Below are 27,564 nucleotides of genomic sequence, written 5' to 3' on the forward strand. Positions count from 1 at the left end.
GGTCGTGACCTGCTCTCGCGCCTCCTGCATGGCCTGTTTCCTCTCCTTCTTATCTTTCCACGACTCCTTCTTCGGCTTGCCCTTCAACTGCCGCATGGCTCACACGCTCTGGGAGACCGTTCTCAAACACGGGAGTTACCGTTATCCCACAGGCAAAGCTGATAGACGCCCTTTCCTGTAATAAGACAAACACTTGAGAAACAAGACACGTTTGCATTTCATTTACATTTATCCAAAGACACTTTTTTATCACTACGAGGCTTCCCTGAAATTTAGCAGACGCTTTTTTACGCTTTTATACTTTCGCTCAACCAACTGAGCTATAGGAACATCATATAAGAAGGACTATATGAACAGTTATATATTACAATTTACATAAATGTCTTTGTAATATCTATCTTTAAATGGAGTGCAGCACGCCACAATGCAGGACCCCGCTGTCCCTGGTGCAGTTATATAACACACTTAAAATATTTCTCCATCTGTGGCTTTACACCTGTAGTAACTTTTTCCACCCGTAGCCATGGCAACTGAGCAAAGGCCAGCGCTAAGAAAGCTCAGTGAGAAAACTGCACAGCAGCAGTACACACACACACACACATACAGAATGAATGCAGAACAGCATTCTGGGACACAATTCCCACTAAGGAAAACAGGAACTGGGTGTTATATCCTGCATCTTAGATTGTATGATTTTGGATACTTGTTAATCATCTTACATAAAAGACCACCAATCACACCACACAGTTATAGACATAACAAACCAAGAATTTTAGTGTAACAGTGGGACACCTAGGCTGTGATGTGTACAATGCAGTCTTTAAAGGGGACATTTCACAAGACTTTTTTATGATGCAACATAAATCTTTGGTGTCCTCAAAGAAAGTATGTGAAGTTATAGCATGTTAAAATTGACACTTTGTAGGTGCGAGCAAAAATGTGTCGTTTTTGGGTGTGTCCTTTTAAATGCAAATGAGCTGATGTAGGTCTAATGCAAACACTGATCACCATAATGGTGGTTTGTTGAAATTAAAACTCAATTGTGCTGTCAATTATTTTTTCTAACTCTCTCTGAACTAAATGGCAGTGCCACGGTTGGATAGTGCTGATTAAGGGGCGGTATTAATGTTATAAGATCCCCTTCTGACGTCACAAAGGGAGCCACATTTCAATGACTTGTTTTCACATGCTTGCAGATAATGGTTTACCAAAACTAAGTTACTGAGTTGTTCTTTATCACATTTTCTAGGTTGATAAACGCACTTGTGACCAATTATAGCACTAAACATGAAAAAAGTCTGATTTTCATGATATGTCCCCTTTAAACTTTAAGTAAATCTATTTAAAGAAATTCAAGCTGTGCTGTTATATGACAAAATCTGGTCTGAGATGTTGGTGTGTAAACATTGACCATCACAAGTACAAAAATATCCAATATTTTACTCAAAACATCAAAAACATGTACACAACAACTTAATCACAACCACCACAATATCGTAAAGATGACGTAAACACGCTGTTTTCAATGATGGCGCATGTCAGTATACGTTCTTTGATGTCATCAATATGACATGTGGGTGTGACGTCGTCTATCGTGTTGTTAAAGTAAATGAAAACAAAAGTTACATCAGTTTAACGTCAACTTAGAGTTGTATGCAATGTTCAAAACGCAACAAACTTCTCTTTGAGTCACGCGCAAGCTACATACTAGAAATCTACGTGACAGTTTCCATTCTGCATCAAAGTTACAATGTATCAAAGTTGCTTGTTTACAACGGCGCGAGTTGTTACAATGTATCAAACCGACAACAAATCAAAGACCTGTTGCGTTCAAAACATTTCAAAAGTATCCGTCAGCACTCCACGCACGCGGACCCCGCTGTTGCGTTCACGTGCCCTGTAAAACCCACTCAATCCGGACTCGGTCTCGAGCAGGGGTGCCGCGCGCGTGGGGACACTTTCACGCACTTTTTGCTTACCGCCGCAGTCCGTGTGTTCCGCGCGCACCGCCCGCAGGGGCTTCCGTACGTTCGGTTGTAACTCCCCGCAGTCGCTGTCAAGGTTTCCGAAGCTTCTGCTCGCCGCGAGCGAGGCTCGACCGAGATTACGTGGCAATACGCGCACGAGGAGGCCGAGGAGGAGGTGCGAGCACGCGCGTGCTCTCTCCTTCCCTGCGGGGCACGAGCGAAGGGAAGGAGGTGAAGAAATAAAACGAAAACAGCTGGAGTGATACTGACCTCTAATGGCCGACAGGGGGCAACAGCGAGACGATATCTCAACATCAAGCTTTTTAAATTAAGAAAACGAACATTTATCTCAAGGTTTAGCATTTTTTTAATGCTTGTTTTGTAATATTTTTATAACTTGAGACACCTTTCAGGTCCGTAGCCAGCCTATTGAAAGGGGGGGTTCTTTTTTTTTCAAAAAGTGGACCTTTTTTGCAGTTTTTCCTCCTCCATTTGTATTTAATTATGAGCAGGGCCGTACGCACGATTTTATAAATACCGAGGTCCATAAATGTTTTTTTTCTAGGTCATGCACCACAGGAAAAAATCTTATTTCTCTGCTCTACATATATGAATTTAAAAAAAAAATCTGAAAACCAAAGAATCAAATAACTATAGATTTCAAACCATGTCAGTATGCAGAAGATTTGTGTTGTTCATTAGGAATGCATTGTAATAACTATTTTACCATGGGCACACTGGGATATGTCCGTAAGATAAACATAGGCTTACTGAATATAGGATCATTTTAGTGAATTAACTAAAGGCTATCAATAATTAATTTATTAAATTAATTCAAAATATACACACCCTATTATTATACACTTTATATGCTTAAATACAACATCAGTAATGCAGGGAACTTGAATTTTATAAATGGGTCGGCCGAGGCTCCTTTAGGGGGTCCATATCCCATGAAAGAAAACTGTGATTATTAAAAAAGCATAAATGAATCTACGCTTACTTCACATTACCACATTAGATAAATATTATTCTTGCCCTGCATGCATTTTACTAACTGTGTAAGATGTAAACATAATGCAAGCCTTAATTTTAAACTTCACACATACTGTCTGTTAATTAAGAAAAAGGCTTCTTGTTAACTGCAGTAACTTTAGTAAAAGTTGTTCAGAAAATTAAAATTCCATGATAAACCTTAAACTTACTTTTAATAGCAGAGCTCAACGGCTCAACACTACAGGAAGAAGTTACAAGTAAGTTATTTACTGGGCTTTAAGACCGAATGCAATAAAATGTTTAAGCCAAAAGATGAACGTGCGCCCATTTAAACTCCGTGCACGCGCATTACCGGTGGATGAAGCGTTGTACCGCGCACGTGAAGCGTCGCGTTTTCCGTTTTCAAGTTCAACAGTGAATCTAATCATACAGTAAAAAAGATATCTTAAAGAATTAAAGAGTGGCATTGAATTTTGTTAATAAACGCGCTGAATAACGGGAAGTAAATTACTGGAGGGAGTTAAAGCAGCGCATTAAATTTGGACATTTATGTGGCTCAGCTGCAGTAATGTTTCTTGTCTTGTCACCTTGACAATCACTGGGTTTCATATTTCTCGTCATTAAACGGCTGTTTAAGTCAGCGTTTGATTACTTACATCTTTCTTGCGCTTCCACTAAAGGCGCATCTGACCCCTGTGTTGCACCTTTGTCTGCCTGGTTTGATTGGTCATCTCGGAATAATTTTGACTTTACCTTACTTAATGGGGTGCAGCTTAGACCTGTTGGCATGTGACATCACACTACCGCGAGATCTATTTAAAAAGCATACTGAGTCTTTTACTATTGAATCGGTCTCGCGGTGCTAAGACGTCACATGCCGATCGGTCTGCGCAGTGCAGCCAGAAGTCAAACGAGCACTGAGCATTGAGTCAAATAAAACGAGCGTCAGAAAATGACCGAAATCTGGACCTCGTGGACCTCAATGGTGAGTACGGTCATGCGTCCAGCTTCAATAATGTGTCAGGAACACAGAATATTTGTCAGAAGCATTGATTAAAACAATGATGACAATAATCACGCGAAAAAACAACTTAAATTCTGGACCTTTTGGCAGTGAGGGGGGGTTCGTTCGAACCACCCGAACCCCCCCTGCCTACGGGCTTGCCTTTAAGTGTATTAAAGCTCGCCAAACCCTGGTTGAAAAACACTGATGTGGAGGAAATTATCAATATGGTTTCAACCACACATTTGAGTCTTTGTCAAAGGAGTCAAGAGTTAAAAAATATTTAACAATATAGTATATACGATTTTTAGATAAAACAAAAATATGATAGTCATTTATTTATCATTTTAAACCCAACAAATGTCTTTCTGTGTAATGTTTTTGCTTGAAAAGCATATTTGTGCTATCTTTAACCCTTTAACTGTTACATCCTTTTGAGTGTGGAGGTAAAAATGTGATGTTCACCTTCACATTAATATAATCAGGCATTACTTGGTCTAGAAGCGAAATCTTGGTTTCTTTTAAAAGAAAATGTTTTAGTGTTTGAAGCTGTGTAAATGTATTTGAAAAAGAAATAATAAAATAATGCAATAAAGTATGTTTTTTAAATTTAAAAGCATAAAAAAATTAATGTTTTACCCCAAAACACTACAAATAATAGAAAATAAATAAATAAAGCCTCAAGTCTCAACTAGTTCTGATCCAAATTTCAAGTTAAAATCAGTTTGTCACCATTTTAGTGGTTTTACCAACAATGGCCACTACGTGTCAACGGTTTGCTGCATAATTGTCACTAATTAATAAATTACTGTCACTGCAGTATTATTAAAGCTCACGTAACACACGCTGTTTCTGCATTTCTGATGTTAATCTGGAGTACCTATAGAGTAGTATGACATCCTTTATATCTCCGAAGAGTCTTTAATTTAATCAGATTTATAAAAGAAAGATTAGCTTCACCGAATCTTTCCGATAACGTACGAAAAAATGAAGAAGGAGGAGTTACTACCGCGGGTGGAGCGAGTACGAGTCATGCAACAATATACAACACTTATAACTTATGATTCACTCCATGTTCGTGTCATTTATATAATATGCACGCGCATATTTCCAACATAAGACAGAAGTCTTACTTACCGCATGCAACTCATGACCCGGTTGGGAAAATTCAGTGCATCAAACACACACACAAAACTCAGCTGCTACCCCGGATAATAAACTATATCCATTGTTTTCATAAGGCTGGATTTCTTCTCCTTACATCCAAAAACACACTTCTTCATTCATGCCATTGTTGAGTCTGAAATTAAACAAAGCTGTCGCGTGATGTGAATGTTTGTAAGCTCTAGCGTCTCCCGCTAATTGACGGGTGGGCGGGGTTTTCCGGTGGAAGCCCATATAAAGAAGTGATACGTATAGAAAACCCCTGAAACGTCAGTTGGAACTGTAATCGAAAAAAAACTTTCCGAAACTTGTACGAACCCTGGCGAAGTGCATTCGGCACAGAAATACTCTGTAACACTCCCAACTGCTATTTTCACACTTTGCCTACGTTTAGCATGAGGAAACAACTCTATAACTGTGTTAATAAGTCAGAATGCTTGAAATACCATTAAACCCCCCCTTTAAAGTCGCCATGAAACGGAAGTAGCGATTGCCTTATTTTCCCCGTGGTGACATATATCCGAATGAAACGGCTTCTGAAATGAAATAAGGCATGGCTGGATTTGAACTTGTCCATCGAGATCTGATTGGATCGTCTGAAGTTGGGTCGTGTTGCTAATTGCTAATCGCTGCGATCTTCTCCCAGACCCCGCCCACCTGCCATACCATATGAGCGGAAGTAAAGAGAAAACGTTTTGAGGAGGGGAGGAGATTTGCATTTTTTATTAAAGATTATGAGTACACACACATTTTTTAAAAATAATGAAGCTCACAGATAAGTCATTTGTTAATAAAACCACAATATAATATATATATTTTTTTCATTTCAATTTCATTGCGACTTTAATGCAAAAAAGTTTTGATATGAAAACTACATTCCTAGAGCTTTCCAATGATATACTGTATAGGTTGTCAAGATTTTATAGATTTATTTTAAAGATATTAGAATTATGATATGAATATATAATAATTAAAATGTATTTCTCTGGGTTTAGATGCATTAAACAAAATGACTGTCACTAAATGAATTCTATCATCAAATGGCCTTGATATATGAAAACCACATTCTTAAAACTTTTCAACAATATATATTTTGTCAAGATTATGTCACGTTTATAAGATATGTAACACGCTAAAAACAAATGGTGCTAAATAGCACTAAAAGTGGTTCTTGGTTCGTAATCATAGAGGAACCATTTGAAGTGCCATATAGCACCATATTGTAGAACCATATTGTGCTATGTAGAACCATATGTGGTGCTATAGTGGTGCTATATGACCCCCGTATGGTTCTTCATAGGTGCTACATAGCACTAAAAACGGCCCCCCCCCGATCACGAGCCAAGAACCACCATTTGTTTTTAGAATGTTATAAATATGTAACAACTCCTTGGGCCAACCTAGTGGCCCGTAACGTTTTAGAAAATAACTATTACGTAATTTTTTTAACAATGGTGATGCTATATGAAAACCCCAATCTGAGAGCTTTCCAACGATATATAGCTTGTCAAGATTAGTGTAGGTTTAGACGAAGAAATTATTGTTTTATATATGTAATGTCAAACGTCCCACCAGTGTGACAGAAAATTGCCATGTTTGATATTATGCTTTTTGTACAGTGTGACTTAAGTATCCAAATAGTGTCTTGGGAAATACACCAAAGAATTGTATTATAAAAGCATGCTTTATTGGCATTATCAAAAGCTCCCAAATAAACATTATATATATACAAACACTGGCAAATGTACATAAAATAGATGTTTACTTTTAAGCAATTAAAAATGTCAGTTACATACACTAATAAAAGCCACAAAATGCTTAATATTTGCTTACATGCTTGGTGTTTTCTGTACTTTACACATTTCTTCATGGTATACGTGAGCTGAATTGTGTAATTTGGTGGTGTTTTGTGTGCACATGGGTCTTGTGGGTTTGGAACCGCTGGCAATGCTGTTTTTCTTGATCTCCCAGCGCTGTAACGTGAAGGCCCAGGGCTCCAGTTCAGGGTCAACAATGCAAACTTGTGTCTATAGAGTTATAAACTGCCATTAGACAACTGAAAACATGTAACATAACACAAATGAGGATTATTTAACTAAGTTTGGGATTAGCAAGGTCATGTAATGCAACCGATCAGCTCGAAGCGGTGTCTATATATAGCCTCACTCTCAGCTGGTATATCTATCCCAGTTAAGGAGGAGGGGGGTACTCCAGTATTTTCGTACCAGTTAAACAGATGTCTGAACTTTAGACTGCACACTTTCAATTTGAGTTTTGATGGAGATGGAATTAATATTTTGTAAATGAAGCGTTTGTGTAAAGTGTAAACAGAGATTCTTGTTATATGTCAGTGTAAAAGATAAGCACCTTATTGCTTTTATCCTGAGCTGGAGTGGATGAAGTGCAGTCTTTTTCTGTGGTCCATAAGTTATCTCTGAGTTTCTGTGGCTTGAACTCATCCTCAAAGCTCTCAGATGTACAGCAGAAATCTCTGTGGTCCTCATCTGTGATCTGATGAATAAAGAAAAAAGAAATGAAGGAATTAAAGACATGAATGAGAAAGCTTCATCCTCTGGAGAGATCATGTGATTTTAACACTGCCTATGATCAGAGGAGGTGGTGTCAACCTAAAATAAGACAATTTCAGAATCAATTTCATAATCCAAAGTCTTATAAAACTCTAATTGAGTTACAGAACACAAACTCTTACATGTTCAAAGCAAGTCAAGGATTGGTCAATGATTACTGAATTTTTATGCGAATTGTTCCTTTCAAGCAGCTTCACTTTTGCTAATGCTCACACTTAAACTACAAAAAGTGACTTTCTTACTTAGTATTTTTGTCTTGTTTTCAGTAAAAAGATCTAAAAATCTAAGTATTGATGAGCAAAATGACCTAGGAAAAAAAGTCTATTTTTTAATCAAAAATATCAACTTTAAGTAAATTAGTGCTTAAAACAAGCAAAAAATCTGCCAATGCAATGGAACAAGAAAAATGTTCTTGAAACAAGTTTACTTTTTTCATAAACACTTAATTCAAGAATTTTTGTTCATTCCACTGCAGATATTTTTGCCTGTTTTAAGCACAAATTCACATAAATTTTATATTTTTTGTCTAAAAACTAGACACTTATTGTCCTAGGTCATTTTGGTCATCAAGAAAAAGCATCTTAATTTAAGATTTTTTTTATATTTGTACTTAAAACAAGACAAAAATACTAAGTAAGAAAGTCATTTTTGCAGTGCAGATTAAACTGTAAAGTGTAAGCACTTAACTTTTGGCACATATCCCGTTCTGCATGTTTAATGTTGTTGGAACAATAGTTTAACATAGATACTATGCAGAATAAAATCGATTCGTGAGGTCATACACTGTAAAAAATACTTTGCTGCCTTAAAATGTTTTGTTAAATCAACTCAGATTTACAAGTCATGCAACAGAGATGAGTTGTCACAACTTATAAAATATAGTTGAGAAAAGTCTACTTAATTTTATAAGTTATGACAACTCACCTGTAGTTATAACAACTCATCTCTAGTCAAGATAAATAATAGTAAGTTGAAATGACTTGTAAATCCGAGTTGATTCAACAAAACATTTTATTTATACAAATTCATATCTTGGGTAATTTTCAAATGACTGTCTGTATACAGTAAATATCTCGGTATTTAATACGTACTTACATACTAGTTAAAGCTCCATGTGTGATGTCACACAGTCACCTTTATTAAAACAGTGTATGATGAAAATAAAATCCAAATACAGGTGTTTCCTCCCTGTTTGAAAATGTACAGCTGCACAACATGCAAGCTGATTGTAGAGCATACATCCATGAACATCCCTCTTGGGCTTAACTTAGCACCCTCTTCTTTACGTTACATTAGCAATACGCACGCTTATAATGTTAATTCATAGCCGCATCTAATTTAGCTGCTTGTGCTATCGTGTATTATGTTGTGCTATCTGTCGTTTTTCTGTGCTTTCCACTGCTTCTATTAATGTAAAGCTGCTTTGAAACAATCACCAATTGTGAAAAGCGCTATATAAATAAAATTGAATTGAATTGAATTGAATTGAACATTTTTAATAGAGCTTTCGTTGCAGACGTATCAGACTATAGCGATTTAGACAGTAGATCTCATCCTTTATCCCGCTGGGGAATAAATACTTGTTTGTTTACCTTCCTGTGTCTCACTTCTGCCTCATCTCCTTCGTCCTGGAGCCATTTTAAACTCTCTTCCAGATGCTACACACACACACACACACACACACACACACACAGGGACAATAGCTCTATTCAGCACAAAGCTCCTGATTATTCATTTACATAATGGCATTTCTCCAACACTTTGTTGGTATTGCAATATTGATGCCCTGCAGGGCATAACAGACAGAAGGGAGTCTAGACTGCTGATGCTGCACAGAGGACATAAAAGGCAAGGAGAATCATAAGCAGATATTGACAATAAACATAAAATATGACAGAACAGATATGTGGTAACGACCCAAATGATGCGCTCAGCACTAGAATGTAAATCATAGACTGTAAAAAAAGATGGACGACGCCCGTTTGCTCTCTTCCATTGGTGAAAAGTGAAGCCGCCATTACGTGATGTCGCGCTGGTGTGTCACAGGACCGGAGGAAGAAGAGAAGTTGTGGTTTAAAAGTGTATATTTTTTATTTTTCTTGCTAAAAATGACAATCGTTTCGCAAGATAAGACCCTTATGCCTCGTTGGGATCATTTAGAGTCCTTTGAAACTGCAATTTTAAACTGCATTAAAACTGTTAAGTGTTGGGGTCATTTAAAGTCCATTAAAATGAGAAAAATTCTGGAATGTTTTCCTTAAAAAACATAATTTCTTCTCGACTGAACAAAGAAAGACATCAACATTTTGGATGACATGGTGGTGAGAAAATTATCTGGATTTTTTTAAAGAAAATGGACTAATCCTTTAATGTAAACCTGCTTTGGAACAATTAAACAATTGTGAAAAGTGCTATGTAAATAAAATTGATTGAATTGAATTTAAGTAACACACCTTGATTCTAAGTGAGCTGTTTTGAGGTATTCTGGTGTACAGATGAGACATCTGGCTGGACACGAGCTTCTCCAGTGCAGCCACCTTCTGTTGAAGCTTATGATTGGCTTGTGTAAGATCACGTGACTCTGCTGATGCAACATCCATTGCTTTTTTCAACTGTGGAAAAAAAATAACTGAAGAAGATTCTTTGAATGCTTAAGCCATTCACCCTCCCTTTGAAGTTACCTTTCGTGTTGACTTCCTCCCAGAGTCTTTTTCCATTTTGAGCAGTTTCTTTAAGGAATTTACATGTTCTGTCAATTGACAAATCTCTGCCCTTGCTTCTTTAAGCTCCTCCTCTCTGATGACATAATCATGCCAACCAATTCACATCGCATTTGCATAACACAAACAAAACATTTACATTAGTGAAATAAAAACAATGCATTAAGTGAACAAATATATGAGGTTATATTCTCACCTCTGGCTCAGTGTATTTAGTTTCTCCTGTGCTTCGTGGTTGTCCTGTAGGATCTGCTTTAAACTCAGGGCAAGTTTTTTGTTGTCCAACTGAGCTTCATCAAGTGCTTTTTGCAAAGACTCAACCTTCAATATGTAAACTGTTAGCCTAACTTTTTATATACTTAATATGTATTTTGTTAGCTTAGCTAAAGTTTTATTAAAGGAATATTTCATTTTCTTAAAAGAAAAATCCAGATAATTTACTCACCACCATGTCATCCAAAATGTTGATGTCTTGTTCAGTCGAGAGGAAATTATGTTTTTTGAGGAAAACATTGAAGGATTTTTCTTATTTTAATGGACTTTAATAGACACCAACAATTAATACTTAACACTTAACAGTTTTTTTCAACAGAGTTTCAAAGGACTATAAACGATCCCAAATGAGGCATAAGGGTCTTATCTAGCAAAACGACTGTCACTTTTGACAAAAAAAACAACAAATATACACCTCCAAAGCACAACTTCTCGTCTAGATCCGGTCGTGATGCGCCAGCGCGACCCCACGCAATACGCCATGACGTCAAGAGGTCACAGAGGACGAACGCGAAACTCCGCCCCAGTGTTTACAAGTGTGTTGAAAGAGGACCGTTCCGACGTTGTTGTATGTCAACTGATACTAATTCATGTCTTTGTGTCAGTTTATTGTTTAAAATGGTCCGCAAACGTGGTTTTATATATGTAACACGTGACCTCCCAACGTCACTACGCATTTACGTTAGGTCGCGCTGGACCGGATCTAGACGAGAAGTTGTGCTTTAAAAGTGTATATTTGTTATTTTTATTGTCAAAAATGACAATCGTTTTGCTAAATAAGACCCTTGTGCCTCGTTTGGGATTGTTTATAGTCCTTTGAAACTCCGTTGAAAAAAACTGTTATGTGTTGAGTTAAGTGTTAAGTGTTGGGCTTTATTAAAGTACATTAAAATTAGAAAAATCCTGCAATGTTTTCCTCAAAAAACATAATTTCTTCTCGACTGAACAAAGAAAGACATCAACATTTTGGATGACATGGTGGTGAGTAAATTATCTGGATTTTTCTTTTAAGAAAATGGAATATTCTTTTAAGATGTTTCAGCAACATGCCATGTTTACTGGTAAGAGGGCGGCCATTCATGCCAGTTCCGCCGGACACGTCCCGAACATGTTTTCGGGTTCGTTCTCCGGAAGTCGCGTTGGTCGACCGCATACGTCATCAAGGTTTAATATTTCGGGTTTAATTTCAGAAAAGCAACCGTTACATTTCAAGGTAAGAATGAAACTACAATGATTGTATGTCTTAAAAGAAATAAATCTTAATTTTCTAATGTATTTTAACTGAAATGTGAGAACCTCGATGACCAAGGCCGCCTTAATGCACGGGCTTACCTGGGCTGAAGCCCAGGGGCCTCCGAAGTTCAAGGGCCTCCCATGTTCACGTTCATGATGAGCTGAAAATGTCATTTTGTTTTGTAACTTGTCAGGTTTTCTGTCAATCACTGTAATTGCACGTACATGTCTGCTGATTGGTCCGTTGTAACTTACCGTGAAATAAAATGTCAGACGTAACAGTCAGATTTTTCTATTCCGCGTAATGTAATTAAGTGCGCGTTGTCAACTTGACATTCCTGCACGTTAGACTGAGTGTGACAGAGAAACGGGAAATAATCCACCAACAAATGAAAGAGTAATTTATGAAATTTCATAATAAGCACCAGTGAGATGCAGGTCTCTCTCTCTCTTTCGTGCGCGTGCTCGCTCTCTCTCTCTTTCGCGCGCGTGCTCGCTTTCAGTGTTGCCAGATTGGGCGGGTTCCCGCCCAATTGGGCGGTTTTGAATTTGATTGTGCGGGTAAAAATTGGCTTGGGCGGTTGTGCAAAAATTGGGCTGGTTTGGGATCAGTTGGGCGGGTTTGAAACGTGCATTTTATAGGCTAATTATTTAACAAAAAACCCAAATGTGCATGTATTTCATGACGTTACTAAATACACGCCCACTGCATGTGTTTGTGTTGACGCCACGCCGATGATGAGTCCGCGTTTAGCCAATCACAAGTGATAGCAGCCAGCCAGCTCTCTCAGCGGGAAATCAAGATGAATACAGATAGGAGTTGGAGAGTGACCCGGGCCTGAAGCAAATGGATAATGCCTTTTAAATCGGAAAATAGCACTGCAAATTCTGCAGCACGGACTCCGGATTGCAACGTATACGTTGCTTGTCACACATCGGCCGTGTCTCAATGTGAATGCTGCAGCCTCTGGAGGTCGCATTTCTAGGCTCCATATACGTCATCGACTGTCTTGTTTTAGAATATTAACAGTTATAAAGTTGACTTTTATTCTTAGTTAATAGTAAATTGTTGTAATATGCTTATACCTTGCGAATGTAATGGTCAGTTAACTAAAATAAACCAGGCTTGATGACGTATGCACCTTGCATACGCGACATCCGCAGGCTGCAGCTGGAGTGAGAAACGGACATCAATTACACGTGTTTGAGCCGTGGATGAATTATCGGAGCATTTCAGGTGAACAGAACCAAATGTTCGGCTGTCATTTAGTCAATTGTGGAACCATGAACTTCAGCCAGACTGTATATAGTTCTGAAAAGTTCAGATGTTCACAGTGTTCTTCAGCTTCCTTGCAAGTTAACGCACAACCAACAGCCTATTATTATTGTTCTGCATTTACTGCTTAAGGTAAGCCTATTTACGATCTCTCTCTCACACACACCTATTTATCAAGAGTAAAAATACATTATTAATAATAATATAAATAGATAAAAAACGTTATTAACGAATTGGGTATTTGAATAATCATAAAACACTTAAATATACGCTGTAAAAGTGCATTGTGCGTGTGGGCGAGGGAGCATAATGTAGCTGTTGTGAACAAGTTATGTCATTTTGCTAGTGTGGTTCTGTTCTGGTGTCGCTAGCTATAGTATGTTGCATTAATTGTGTAAGTTAAAATAACTAAATGCTAATCAAATTAAACCAAAATGTTGATTTAAATATTTTGGGCGGTTTTTTGTGCGTTTGGGCGGGTTTTGGAACACTTTTGGGCTGGAAACCATCAACTCTATCTGGCAACACTGCTCGCTTTCTCTGTGCTTGTGACGTGCAGCTGAGTGAGTCTCCTGCATGCAGAAGTCTCTCCAAGCGTGCGCAAGAAACTCTGCCGCCAAATAAAGAAAAGAGTTCCCGCACATAATGCTGTTAGTTGTTATAAAGTTTAAGTTTACTCGCGTTTATATCAGTGACGCGTGCGCAGCTGGAGCGATGTAGTTTGACGCGACGTTAGCTCACAGTACACACATCTGTTGGTTTAGATTAGAAAAATGACATAGAGACACAACAGTAAAGGTGCAAGGCTTAAAGTAAAGAGCGACAAGACCATCTCAAATGATCATCCCCTGATAGCACCATTCATATTTATAATCTCCTTATCTAAAGATCTTATACAGGTATGTTCCTTGTCTGTTTTGTGCATATTCATGCTTGTTCGTTTATGTACAGGTATGCATACTAAATACAATGCATACTATATCTTCAATAGCCTACAAAATAAATATCTTTAACTTATTATATTTTTAAAACTGTGCTGAGCATTTGGTTAGTGAATGGCAATGAATTTTCAGCAAATTTGTATATTCCAAAAACTATATAAACATAAAGCTTATAAACATATATACTTTCACACATTTTGGTTTTATTATCACCACAAGTTGCTGTGTGTGGTTGTTAAATAAAGTGTCTTGTGTTTATGCTCAAGTAGGCTCAGTGATATGTTAATAATGATATTATGGTGTTTTCTGGGTCAAAGAGGGAAAACTCACTGTTGTATGTCTCGAAAGAAACTAATGCATTTTGTAATGTAGATCAGTGGTTCTCAAACTGGGGGCCGCGAGATGGTGCCAGGGGGGGCCCAGTTTTATGACATTTTATAAAATAAATTAATTTATCATGAATTTTGTGCAATTAAACCTAAAAAAAATAAGTATACTAACCAACAGCACTACTTTGTATAATTCAATATGTTTTGTTTAATTAAAATTGAGTTTTAGAACAGTTTTTTGCCATAAATTTTCTTTGGAGGGGCCGCGAAGGAATGTGCCGTACACAAGGGGGGCCGCACGCTGAAAAAGTTTGAGAACCACTGATGTAGATTACCTAGATATTACACTTAAAAAAAGAGACTATAAATCGAGGGTATGGGGGGCCTACAAAACCTCTCAGCCCCAGGGCCTCACATTAGGTTAAGGCGGCCCTGTCGATGACGTATGCAGTCGAGCAACGCGACCTCCGGAGAACGCACCCGAAAACATGCCCGGGACGCGTCCGGCGGAACCGGCACGAACGGCCACCCCAACTGGTAAGTATTTAGAGACAAATAAAATGGCACTGGCATATTTTAAGATCTGTCAGTGAAAGTCAAGGCAGCTCAAATATGTGTTTTACTATAGTACTACTCTTAAGCCTTGACTACTGAATAATCCAGCTAAAACCAGCATAAGCTGGTGAGCTGGTCTGCCAGCTTGGTTTTGCTGATGTAGAAAGCTGGTCTAGCTGTGTTTTGATCACTTTTTAAGCTGGTGTAGCTGGACTTAGCTGGTCAGACTGAAAGACCAGCTGACTCACCATCTTGACCAGCTTTGCCAGGCTGGGAGGACCAGCTAATGCCACCCTAAACCAGCCTAAACCAGCTACCAGCTGATGCTGGTCTTAGCTGACTTTTTGAGTAGTGTGGGAAACCGGGGGTTCGTGTTTTACCTTAGTGCTGGTAGTGTGTGTCAACTTTTGTAGATGCTCCACTTCAGCCTTAAGCTTTTGAATCTCTTTTATAGCCTGCAGTCTAAAACACAAACACATACACACACAAAGTGACATTTCAATTCATGCATTCTGCTTTATAAACATGGTTGAAAAGTTGGATTCCTCATGCTAAACATGGGCAAAGGTTTAAAGTACCATTTGGACGTATGATGGAGTATTTCTGTGCCAAATGCACTTTGTCTGGGTTTCTACCGCATGGAAGTCCTTATATGGGCACTTCACCCCAGATAGCGCACACACACACACCAACCAAGAGCTGACAAGAAATCAACGTCACCAAAAAGTGCGTTTATGTGGGAAATTTAAGCTTGTTCATCTTCCCAGCATTTTGGAAACATTGGATATTGTTTGTTATATCGGGGGTAGAAGCAAAGCTGAGCAAGTGTGTTTGTTTAATGCTGGATTTCATTGAAATGGGGTGGTCCCAAACGTGTCATGACTCGCAGGCGGTAAGTAAAACTGCATCAAATGTCTGTGTTTTTTTCTTGGGTTCTTTAAGAATGATGCTAAAACGGTCCGCTCCATTATCAAATAATACATTAGACTTTAAAGGGACATTTCACAAGACTTTTTTAAGATGTAAAATAAATCTTTGGGGTCTCCAGAGTACATATGTGAAGTTTTAGCTTAAAATATCATATAGATAATTAACATGTTAAAATTGACACTTTGTAGGTGTGAGCAAAAATTTGCCATTTTGGGTGTGTCCTTTTAAATGCAAATGAGTTGATCTCTGCACTAAATGGCAGTGCCGTGGTTGGATAGTGCAGATTAAGGGGCGGCATTTTCCCCTTTTGACAACACAAGGGGAGCCAAAATTTCAATGACCTATTTTTTCCACATGCTTGAAGTTACTGGATTGATCTTGTTCACATTTTCTAGGTTAATAGTAGCACTGGGAACCCAATTATAGCACTTAAAGATGGAAAAGTCAGATTTTCATGATATGTCTCCTTTAATGTCTGACATAAAGTCCTGCAGACACAACTGCAAAACCAACCAGCGTCTATCTCTCGTGTCCAGCTATTTAAGGCTAGTTTGCACCTGTAACTTTTTATTATATTATTATGTCCTTTTGTCCCTTAATTCAATCAGGATATTCTTCCAGTGGGTCTTATGATCATTACATTAAACCTCATTGGTTCTGGTTTTAAACAGGATGTTTTGGTGGGGCTTTAATGCCTCATTACCTCAAAATCATATGTAAAAGTTCATTATGTAGACAATCATCATCACAAGACCATCATTATCACAAGACCAGACCCTATGTAAAGATCATTATGTAGACAATGGTCCATTCTTCACAGGCTTAAAGTACACAGCTAATATATGCACAGGAAAACTCTAATACATAATGGTAAATAATTTGTACAAATAAATGGTTATATTCACATTATACTTGATTTCATTTATATTTTGATTAATTAAATCTTCTTTACAAGCGACACTTAAGTGCATTTAATGTAAAAAACACAAACGTAGTAAATCGTTAAATTAAAAAAATTATGGCATGATGGGTTTTTGTATATGTTGCGTGCTTTTGAGTCGCTTTGCCCGCGGTATGGCTCCAGGAGCTCAGGTTTATTTGGAAAGTAAGCAGTAGAGCTGATCTGTCTTTTATAAATCTGATAAAACTAAAGACTCTTTTGAGTACCAACATACATGTTGGTACTCAAAATTAACAAAAGATTAGCAGTAACAGCGTGTGTTATGTGAACGTAAAAAAGCTTTTTGTATAAGACAAATTATAATTACTTTATATAAACTTTATTTAGAGACATCTTTATTTTATGTACAATTAAGGACACAAACACTCACTTCTCTCTCCTGTGTATCTGTAATTCCTGAGTTCTGTCTTGCATCTCTGCCTGTAATGTCTGTGTGTTGTGCTGCAGAACAGCGTGAGATGACAGGACTTTCTCCAACGTCTCTACAACTTCATTCTGTTACACACAGAAATAAACATAATGTAGCATCCAAATTTATCCGAATTCCAGCTTAAGCACCACTACATCTGCGTACACATACTGTGTCTCTGTGGTGTTGCTGTAGTATGAGAAGATGCTCTTTAATTGTGTGGTTCTCTCTCTGTATCTGTAAATGAGAGAGAAAGAGAGAGGTAATGTTAAGTATGCAGTAGTAAACTTGATCGAATCGAAAAGATTTGTCTGTTTGAGCTTTTCTAGATTTATATAGACTCAAATTATTTCCAATAACAAATCTAATGTTTCATACTACATATTCAGTTTCATAAGCCTGAGCTCTGAGCTCATCTAAGCGTTAAGCCTGGAGTATAGTCTGTTTTAATAACGTGAACGTGGTACACACATGATCAAGTATAGTTTATTTGAGTCGTGCATGTATACAGTTGTTCAACGCATGCACATTGCGACAAAATGCAATGCATCTCCTGGGCTACATCTTATAATCTCCAATAGGCGCATACGCGACCTACATGTAAAATATACGCAGCGTTTCAAATATCTGGCGGTGCACGTACAGTATGCGCGCACTCTGCTGATCACGAAAACTGTGTGACACACGCACTGTGTGTGGACCCTCGCATACACATAAAAATATACTATTCTTCGGCCTTTAGACACAGGGTTTTTTCAAGTTTGATGGCAATGCACACTCTATAAAATACATACTATACTATCACAATGTAAGCAACACTCGCACTTCCTTAAAAGGGACACAAATATGCTCATTCTCCATCTCCCCTAGAGTTAAACATTTGACTCTTAACGTTTTAGAATCTATTCAGCTGATCTCCGGTTCTGGCGGTACGACTTTTAGCATAGCTTAGCACAATCTATTGAATCTGATTAGACCATTAGCATCGCGCTAAAAAATAACCAAAGAGTTTCAATATTTTTTCTATTTAAAACTTGACTCTTCTGTAGTTACATCGTGTATAGTTCCTAGCATATCTGCGTAGAAAATCGCAACTTTTAATTTTCTGTCGGTCTTAGTACACAATGTAACTAAAGAAAGAGTCAAGTTTTAAATAGGAAAAATATTGAAACTCTTTGGTTATTTTTTAGCGCGATGCTAATGGTCTAATCAGATTCAATGGGTTGTGCTAAGCTATGCTAAAAGTGCTAGCGCCAGACCCAGAGATCAGCTGACTGGATTGCAAAACTGTAAGATTCAAATGTTTAACTCTAGGGGATAATTTCAAAAAAAGTGGAATGTCCCTTTAAAGGGGAATTTTCCATGTTTAAGTGCTATAATTGGGTCCCCAGTGCTTGTATCAACCTATAAAATGTGAAAAAGATCAACACAGTAACTTAGTTTTAGTAAACCATTCTCTGCAAGCACGTGAAAAAATAGGTCATGAAATTTGGCTCCCTGTGTGATGTCAGAAGGGGATAACACCGCCCCTTAATCTGCGCTATCCAACCACAGCACTGCCATTTAGTGCAGAGATGAACTCATTTGCATTTTAAAGGACACACCCAAAACGACACATTTTGCTCACAACTACAAAGTGGCAATTTTAATATGTTATAATAAAGTATCTATATGGTATTTTGAGCTAAAACTTCCCATAGATACTCTGGGGACACCTAAGATTTATTTGACATCTTAAAAAAATCTTGTGAAATGTCACCTTTAAACAATATCAGCTGTAAACCGTACTATATACTGGATATAACACTATAAACAAAACTATACTTTAATCACTAATCAAACTATGTATCAAGTGACTAATCCAATAAAAACATGCAAAAAGTAAAGTTTTAAAGAGAGGGGTGTGTTTACCTGTGTGTAACTGTTCTGTAGTGTAATATTGATCTGACAGTGTTGAGCACATTCAGCATTCAATGTTTTCAGGTCTTCTCCCATCTGCTGCACTTGCGCCTGTACAAACACACAATGTGGTTTCTGTGCGTTTCTGCAATATGTGCACATACAAACGAAACACGCTGTGTTTAGTAGATGACTGCCATTGTGTGTCACACTGTATAATGAGTGTAATAAACACCCTTAACACACATACATAATAAAAACACAATGTGTGTATGTGAGTGCAAGAGACCTGCAGCTTGCCCTTTTTATAAGCCAGTTTGTTCTTGCTGTCTGTCAACTCCCAAAGCATCTGTTCTACCTGACGGTGAGTTACCTGAGAGAGACAGAAAGAGGTCACGTGCACACTTATCTTCTGACAGGGACTCTATGATCTATTTGATCTTAAACCTGCTGATGCTGCATGACTGCCAAGCTCTCCATCAGTGCCCTGTTCTCCTTTTCTTGTCTTTGCAGAGCTGACTTCAATGTGGTCGACTCAACCTGTCAATCACAGGAATAAAATAATGATGCTTATTATGGCTGATATTACCATTATATAACCGACAGAACTGAAGGATACATTTTCATCAGGCAAACACAAAGGGTAAAGCTTTATGTAGGATTGATGTGAAATTAAATCTTTTGGATGTGGTCACTAGTACCTTCATGTCTGACAGCTGTGTTTCTAAAAGATTCTTCTGCTTTTCCAGCAAAACCATTTCTGAGCTCATCTGAGAAATAAAAGCGAAAATGTATTATTGAAGCATTTATATACGGCTTTTTAAAATGCATGTTTAATATGTGACCTTGGACCACAAAACCAGTCTTAAGTAGCATGGGTATATTTGTAGCAATAGAAATGTGTCTAAAATATTGATTTTTATTTTAGCCCAAAATCATGAGGATATTATGTAAACATCATGTTCCATGTAGATATTTTGTAAATTTCCTACTGTAAAAAATATTAATACTTTCATTTTTGTGAGTGTATGCAGTGCTAGGGACTTCATTTCTTTAACTCATTCCCCGCCAGCCATTTTTTAAAAAGTTGCCCGCCGGCATTTTTTTTTCACAAAATGCCTTCCAGGAAAATTTTCTTCTAAAAATATATAAACATACAAATATATCAAATGAAAGAACAGACCATCATCTTTCAAACAAACAATAAACAAACAAACATTTCCTAACTATATTTTTTCTCTGTTTATAAACTCTTAAATATGGGTATTTTTTTAACTACAAAATTTTTTTTTTAGGAAAATTGCATTTTTGTGAAGAAATTTTGTTAGAGATCAGATTCAGAACGATCATCAAAACATACACAGATTTTAAAGCAACACTATGTAGTTTATTTACCTTTAAATAATGTCTCTAAAATTATTTCAATGATAGAACAACTTTTAACTGGACAAATGGTACTGTTGCTGCAACCTGAGCAGCCTCCTAGCTGCTACAAGCACACTCTGAAACACAGCCCCGCCCCTCCCCCTGCCTGCAGAAGAGTGTCTGATACCAGGCACTGTTGCACTTTTCAACCACATGGGGGAGCTGTAAGTCATTTTTACATGGAAACTACATAGTGTTGCTTTAACATTAGTAAATAACATTTTGGCGTTTTTCATAAATTGGGTAAGTGTGCCATCTAGTGGATAATCGCGGATTTGCAGATTAACAGAAAAATTTATCAGGAACATGTTTTCATGCAAAAAAATTATCTTATTTGACGAAATAACACGTCAGTGGCGGGGAAATTTTCTCAATATTCAGATTCCAGATGTTCAAATAGTTGTATCTCAACCAAATATTGTCTTATCCTAACATCATAACCATACATCAATAGAAAGCTTATTTAGTCCGCTTTCAGATAATGTATAAATCTCAGTTGACTGGTTTTGTGGTCCATGGTCACATTAATTGTGTTTAAACCTTTTTATTAAAACTTACAAAAGTGTTTACATCAACACAAATGAATTATTTACTGTAACAACACTTAACTTACCTCACTCTTTATCTGATCTCTCTCTTTCCTTCTGGTTTCTTCTTCTCTAAGTGCACAGCTGAGCTCCTCCTGAAGCCTTGCAATGGTTTTTCCCAGGATCTGTTGATGATTGACAGCTCTCTGCTGAGCGAGAGATGAACTCTGCTGCAGTTTGGCATGATCCTCTTTCAAGACCTCCCTTATAGGGAAAACAGAAGAGCCCACCAGGTTTATAAAAATGACCAATTATTTTCATGCTCTGGAGGATAGAGCAATGGATGTCTTGCAGTAAGCAGTCTATTCATACTGTGACTTTATGAAAATAAGATTTTGATTATGTATTCTTAGTTTTATTACTGTAAGAGTTAATTTACTTATATTTTAAATCTTCTCTGGAATTTTCAAACCTATAATTCTGTTGTAAACCCCAAGAACAATCAATGATTATTTAATATATTTAAATGTTTTTATAGAGATTTTTTGTAATGATGCAGAAAATGCTGCTGAAGCAATGATGAGATGTGATATAAAACACAAATAAGTAGAGGTGTGATGAGATCTTGTGAGATTAAATATGTATCGCGAAATTAATTGTCAAGAAATAGGTGAAATGTTGGTCGTTTCTCAAACAAAAGGTTGCATCCTTTGGAGGTATGTAGACAGCATACATAATATAGACGGTCTTATTACATAATAATAACAATTATAAAGTTTACTATTATATTTAGTTAATCCTAAATTGTTGTAATATGCTTATGACTTGCGTATGTAATGCTCAGTTAACTGAAATAAACCAAGCTTGATGACGTATGCATCCTGCATATATGACCCTTCGGAGGATGCAGCTTACTGTTTGAGAAACGGCCACTGTCCTAATATCAGCATAAAGTTAAACGGGTCCTTTTGCACCCCCTCCAGGAATTTGTTATAATATATAATGCTGATTTTGTTACAAAGGCTACTTGTAATAAACTTGTAATAGACTTGTTTTGATAGTTTATTTGAACCAATTATTATTGCATCGTCAATATTATGTCATTTTAAAGGTTATTACGGACTTGGGTTTATATTTATTACAAAAAAATAACTTCATTATCAATTAGCAAAATAAATGTTAGGGACAGTCCTAAATTATTTAAAACATTTTAAAATAATGTGATTTCAGATTTTTATTTTATCATTGAGGATTTCTTAAAAAGTGTAAAAATCTTGTCTCGTCTCGTCGGTTTTTTTTATAATCATCCAAACACATGCCAGTAGACAAGGCTTAACAAGGCAAATTTGGGCTGTCAGTGAAAATTGTATAGATATCTAACAACAGCACAAAATAAAAAAATAAAAATGAAACCAAACACCTGTAATCTCTGCTGACTTTGCTTACATGATGGAATATCATACATCCCATACAAGTTTTTTTATTTTATTTTTTACAAAACGACAAATTTATTTGGACTAGAAGAGGGTTACTCATAGCTGGACTATATTTGGTCTATAGTTAACCTAGAAAATGAAATGACAGCGATTGCTTTCGGGGTTAGTGAGTGTGTGACTTACAGTTGTTTCTCTAGGGTGAGTTTCTCTGATATTGTGCTCTGTAGTTCAACCTGGACGTTTCTTCTGGCTGTGTCTAATAGCAGATCTTGTTCTTTCATGTGTTTAGACACACAATCTCGCTCTGCCTGAAACAACAACACAAATACAGCAGTGTGTTTGTGTGTAAGAAGAGTATACAGTATCTATAAGCACATTTTTATTCATCCTATTATTGACTCTATTAGATATATTTTCTCTCATGATCCTGTCAGCCCTGCATGTCTTTTGTCTTGTTTTATGTGACAGGTCTTTATTGTTGTCTTATTTTTGTGTGGAGAGTCACATGGCCTAAGTTCTGTGTGCCTCGTGTTAAGTCTTGACCGACCCTTTGTTTCCTTATTAATTGTTTATTATTACACCCTACACCTGTCTGCCCTCACTCCCTAGTTTTAGTTCTCCCCTTTTTAATGCCCTTGTGTCTGCTGTCTTGTTCTGGATCGTTGTGTATCGTTGGATGCTGTTGTGTGTCATGTCTTGCCCTCCCATGTTTATTGTTTGATTTTATTGTCCTTGTTTGCCCCTCGAGGGTATTTTCTGTTTTAATAAAGTCTTTTGTTATGAACTGTCTGCAATTGGGTTCGGTCCTCCGCACATTTTGACAATATTTAACATCATCTCATTTATTACTTTTGTTAAAATTTTCATTTCATTCTTATTTTACTTTACTCATTTCACTTCTTCTTAGTATTAAATGTTGTTTTCTTTCTTATTGAAAATGTACACAAATTTCATTCTGGCAGTATGAATGTAGAGTTGTTTTTCATGTTAGTAAATCAGGTAAAACTAACACTGTGGTGCATTGTATTACCTTAATGTTGTTTTGATATTCTGTCTGTAACCGAGTGTTTTCGTGTATTAATGACTGTACTGTAGCATTCAGCCCTGAACACTGAACCTCTAACTTATTATTCAACACCTGAGACGCAAAGAGAGACAAAGGTTAGTACGTTTTATACATCTACATAATATACCACTAAAGTTTAATGAATGGATGCTCAACATTCCTAAAACAGACTCTTGTTTGAATGTTGAGGGACACATATGCACTCTCAGAGAAAGGGGGGGGAAAGTACACATTTGTATCTAAAGAGTGCATATAAGTACCTCAAAACTACTGGTACCGAATGCATACATACCTGTACTTAAACAGTACATATTAAAACCTTTTTAAAGCACCTTTTCCATTGCATAGTACCCCACGATTTGGTTTGGGTCGGGTCAACTTACTTTTGGGGGCTTTTCCACTGGGTGCATGTAGTATCCAATACTTTTTTTAGTACCACCTCGAGGTCGTGGTTTCAAGCGACCCGAGCTGATACCATAACGTGACGCGCAAACACTGTAGCTCACTGATTGGTCTGAGAGAATCATCACTACGTCACTAAGATTAGCTTTTTTCTTCATGCTAGCTTGCGCTGTCTCGAGTAAACCTGTTGTCATCTGTGCTTTGCTGTAAGTTCCCAAACTCTCTTTTAGCAATGTTGTGAATCAGGAACACCAGTTTTTTCCAGACTTGCAGTTTGTGGCGGCACATTCGCGATGCGCATGTCCGCATATATGCTTAAATACAACTTCAATGAGGCTCAGCGGAGCGTGTCGACTGACGCCACAGGTGTTTGAACAGAAACTGTCACGTGAGACGGAGGTAGTGATAAACGCGATGTGCAAACATCTATGTGTGGTGGTCAATTTTAATTTTGTGGCAGACTGAGAAATAAATGAATGTATGGGAATGTACAATGACGCTCTCACTTGTATGATGTCACAGCAGTAGGCAGCACAAATATAACGACACGCCTATAATCCCTCCCACTCCGAAGTGATACTAAACTCAATGGAAAAGCTAACCAAGCCAAAGCTGACCCAAACCAAACCGTGGGGTACTATGCAATGGAAAAGCACCGTAACAGGTACCTTTATCATATAGTGTATGGTGTATAAAGCGCTGAGTACCTGAACTTCATCTGCAGCTGCTCTGAGATCTCGTCCATCTCTCACGAGTCTGCTGTTCTCCTGATTTTGTTTCTGCAGAGACATCTTCAAACTCTAAACACACATACATGCAATGAGTTGGCTTCATGATTTATATGCCATTACAGTCAATGTTTCTTACGTTTTCGTACCTTTATCTCTTTGCTCAGCTCTGATATCAGAGTCTCTTTCACACCTGAGAGGAAACAACACACTTAGGTTTTATTAGCAACAAACAATTTCATGTATCATAATTCACTGTTTCTGACCGAAATGATCTTTGAGCTGTTGACACTCTCTCTCCAGGCTCAAAATTTGCTCCTTCTTCTGTTTTAGCTCCGTCTTGTTTGCTTGTCTTTCAACTCGTAGGGCGTGACAGTCTGCTTCAAGAGCCTTTACCTAATATATGACACAATCAAATAACCAACGGACAGTTTTGATTGGGTATCATCTGATTTATCAAAGAAAGCCAGTGCACTTTGTAGATGCTGTGTGGTTGCTATTTTCATTTGTGATGTCACGGTACACAAGGACATACTTTAAATAGTAATTTCTTGTTTATTTACCTGTCCACTTTTCTTCTCTACCCCTTTCTCCATCTCCTTCACTTTAAGTAGCAGTGCATTGTGGGATTGCTCAGCCTCCAGATGTGCTGCAGTTTCCCGTGCTTCTCGTTCCTTCATCTGTGAACAGCGAGGTGGTACCAAAGCAAGCTGAAATAACTATTTGATTGACTTGATTGACACTCTCCTTAAAGGTGCAGTGTGTAAATTTTAGCAGCATCTAATGGTGAGGTTGCAAATTGAAACCAACAGCTCAGTTCACAGCTCACCCCTTGCTTTTGAAACGCATAGAGAAGCTACAGTAGCCGACGCAGGACAAACATGTCATCATTGGAGACAACTTAATAAAAAAGTTAAGAGCTTCTGTAGAAACATGGCGGCACAAAATGGCGACTTCCATGTAAGGGGACCCTCGGTGTATGTAGATAAAAACGTCTCATTTTAAGGTAATAAAAAACATAACAGTTCATTATGAAAGGTCTTTATAGACGGTTTCAGCAGTAACAACATAAACACGCGACTTTCGTGGTCATCACATAACTTCAGGTAAACTCTGCGAAGAATAAATAACAACAAAGTCCTTTTAAAGTAGTTTATTTATATAACAAGCACAACATGTAGATTACATAGGAAACCAAAACATTTGTTATTTTTGACGAGGTATTTGTTTAGGAGTTCAGTTTCAGCAACTTGTCAGACCATTAAAGCGTAACTAAACCCCTCTTTAGAGCCTGACTCCATCCACTGGCAATATTTGAAAAATGCGAGAAAAGTGGGCAGATCCAAACGGAGATAGAGGGGACGAACTAAGCTCGTACCAAGTGTGTGGTGAGATTGTAACAAGGGCGTGGTAAGCTTGAAACTGCTTACGTCACGAGTTTTTTTTTGGACCCAACATCCAATAGAAAAATTCAACTGCAGTAGCCACCGTTCAACCTGAAGAGGGCAGCACTCAGACTTTTTAGACCATATATTGTAGTATTGAAACACTTTATATCCAAATGTCAAAAAACTTACTAAAATCAATGAACAGCACTAATAAAGTATCATTCTTACAGATCATTAACTAAAAAAAGTTGGTTTACGGTTTAGTTACTCTTTAAACAAACAGAAACCGGAAGTAAAGTTTGGACCAGATCGCGCCAACGCACATGCGCCCGATAAAACGGTCTATACACCCCTGATAATAATTTTGTATTATTTTGCATTTCTGTCAAGAGATCCTTCTAAAAATTACACACTGCACCTTTAAAATTTTCCCTAGACTAAAAAATCTACTAATTTAGGAGGACATTTTACCTTAGTGTACATGGTGCTCTCCAGCGCCTTCCTGAGTCTGAGCACCTCCTGTTGCGCCTCCTTTCTCTCTTCACAGGCCTGCTGCAATCGATCCTGTATCTGCAGCATCTCTCTCTGTGAGGAGCGCTGCTCTTCCTCATACTGACACTGCAGGGTGTTTAACTGCTCCTGTAGACGCGCTGCACACAGGGGAAATTATTGTGTTGATATACCTTGGGAATCGAACCCTTGACCTTTGTTCTACCAACTGAGCTACAGGAACAAACAGTGTACTGAAGGTGCATTATTGTTTTTTCAGATTCGCACACATAGGCACAACTGTAAAGAAACTGTTTTGGGGAAGAGCACTGACCCGTGTGGGACGGATTAAGCTCTCTGTCCGTTTCCAAGCGGAAGGTGGCGAGTTTGAGAGCGTGCAAAAGGCTCTCCAATCGGCACACACGGGAGACAAGCGTTTCACATCCACATCGTCTACATAGCAACCCATCTCCACCAGCACCAAGGGGCCGATGGATGTTCACCGGACTGTCCGGGTGCTTGGAGAAGCTCTCGGCTGAAGTGTTCAGGGGAAGATGATCTGCAGACACTCCCAAAAAACCCAGACCCTTCACTAACTCCTCGGACTGCTGCTCGGCTGCCTGAAGACGCCTCTGTAAGCTGAAGAGGGACTCAGGGGCAGTGGAGCCCACATTCTGAGCACCTATTACTGACCTGGACATTACTGGAGAGAGAGATAGAGAGAGACAGACAGACAGACAGATATATATTCCATGTATTTGGTTAGCTAAAGAAACTTAGCGACAGGCCAATATATTGCAGAGGCCGATATTTAGATTATTTTCACACACAACAACACACTTGTTCAACACACTTATTC

At 37.8% G+C, this 27,564-nt stretch overlaps 1 protein-coding gene across 2 annotated transcripts; it reads right to left on the bottom strand.

Annotated features, from left to right (window-relative positions):
* On the bottom strand, window positions 1–27,444 carry ccdc150 (coiled-coil domain containing 150). 2 transcript variants are annotated; one of them, XM_055197312.2, is made up of 23 exons: window positions 27,040–27,443; window positions 26,688–26,866; window positions 25,392–25,508; window positions 25,095–25,224; window positions 24,978–25,021; window positions 24,808–24,900; window positions 23,663–23,770; window positions 22,816–22,940; window positions 21,283–21,460; window positions 19,946–20,014; window positions 19,692–19,784; window positions 19,534–19,617; window positions 19,257–19,355; window positions 17,517–17,582; window positions 17,307–17,431; window positions 15,426–15,507; window positions 10,635–10,759; window positions 10,400–10,514; window positions 10,172–10,330; window positions 9,311–9,376; window positions 7,498–7,641; window positions 6,964–7,157; window positions 1–175 (listed from the first exon to the last, which is right to left on the bottom strand). In XM_055197312.2, the coding sequence occupies exons 1-23, from the start codon at window positions 27,404–27,406 to the stop codon at window positions 142–144; spliced, it is 2,796 nt and encodes a 931-aa protein (XP_055053287.2). In that variant the 5' UTR covers window positions 27,407–27,443; the 3' UTR covers window positions 1–141. The 2 variants fall into 2 exon arrangements, with proteins under 2 accessions (XP_055053287.2, XP_073719548.1); XM_073863447.1 differs by lacking the exon at window positions 23,663–23,770 and having other exon boundaries at window positions 27,040–27,444.
* Between the last annotated feature and the right edge of the window lie 120 nt (window positions 27,445–27,564).

The sequence above is a fragment of the Misgurnus anguillicaudatus genome, chromosome 24 (assembly GCF_027580225.2).
Source record: "Misgurnus anguillicaudatus chromosome 24, ASM2758022v2, whole genome shotgun sequence".
Lineage (NCBI taxonomy): Eukaryota > Metazoa > Chordata > Actinopteri > Cypriniformes > Cobitidae > Misgurnus > Misgurnus anguillicaudatus.

What these genes read in the sequence shown, in the direction of transcription:
- ccdc150 (XM_055197312.2), bottom strand. Translation starts at nt 27,406, where the DNA reads ATGTCCAGGTCAGTAATAGGTGCTCAGAATGTGGGCTCCACTGCCCCT. An exon ending in CTCACCCTAGAGAAACAACT is followed by an intron (nt 21,461 to 22,815) that starts GTAAGTCACACA and finishes TTTCCCTATAAG; the next exon opens with GGAGGTCTTGAAAGAGGATC. An exon ending in CAGATACACAGGAGAGAGAA is followed by an intron (nt 15,508 to 17,306) that starts GTGAGTGTTTGT and finishes TTTGTGTTTTAG; the next exon opens with ACTGCAGGCTATAAAAGAGA.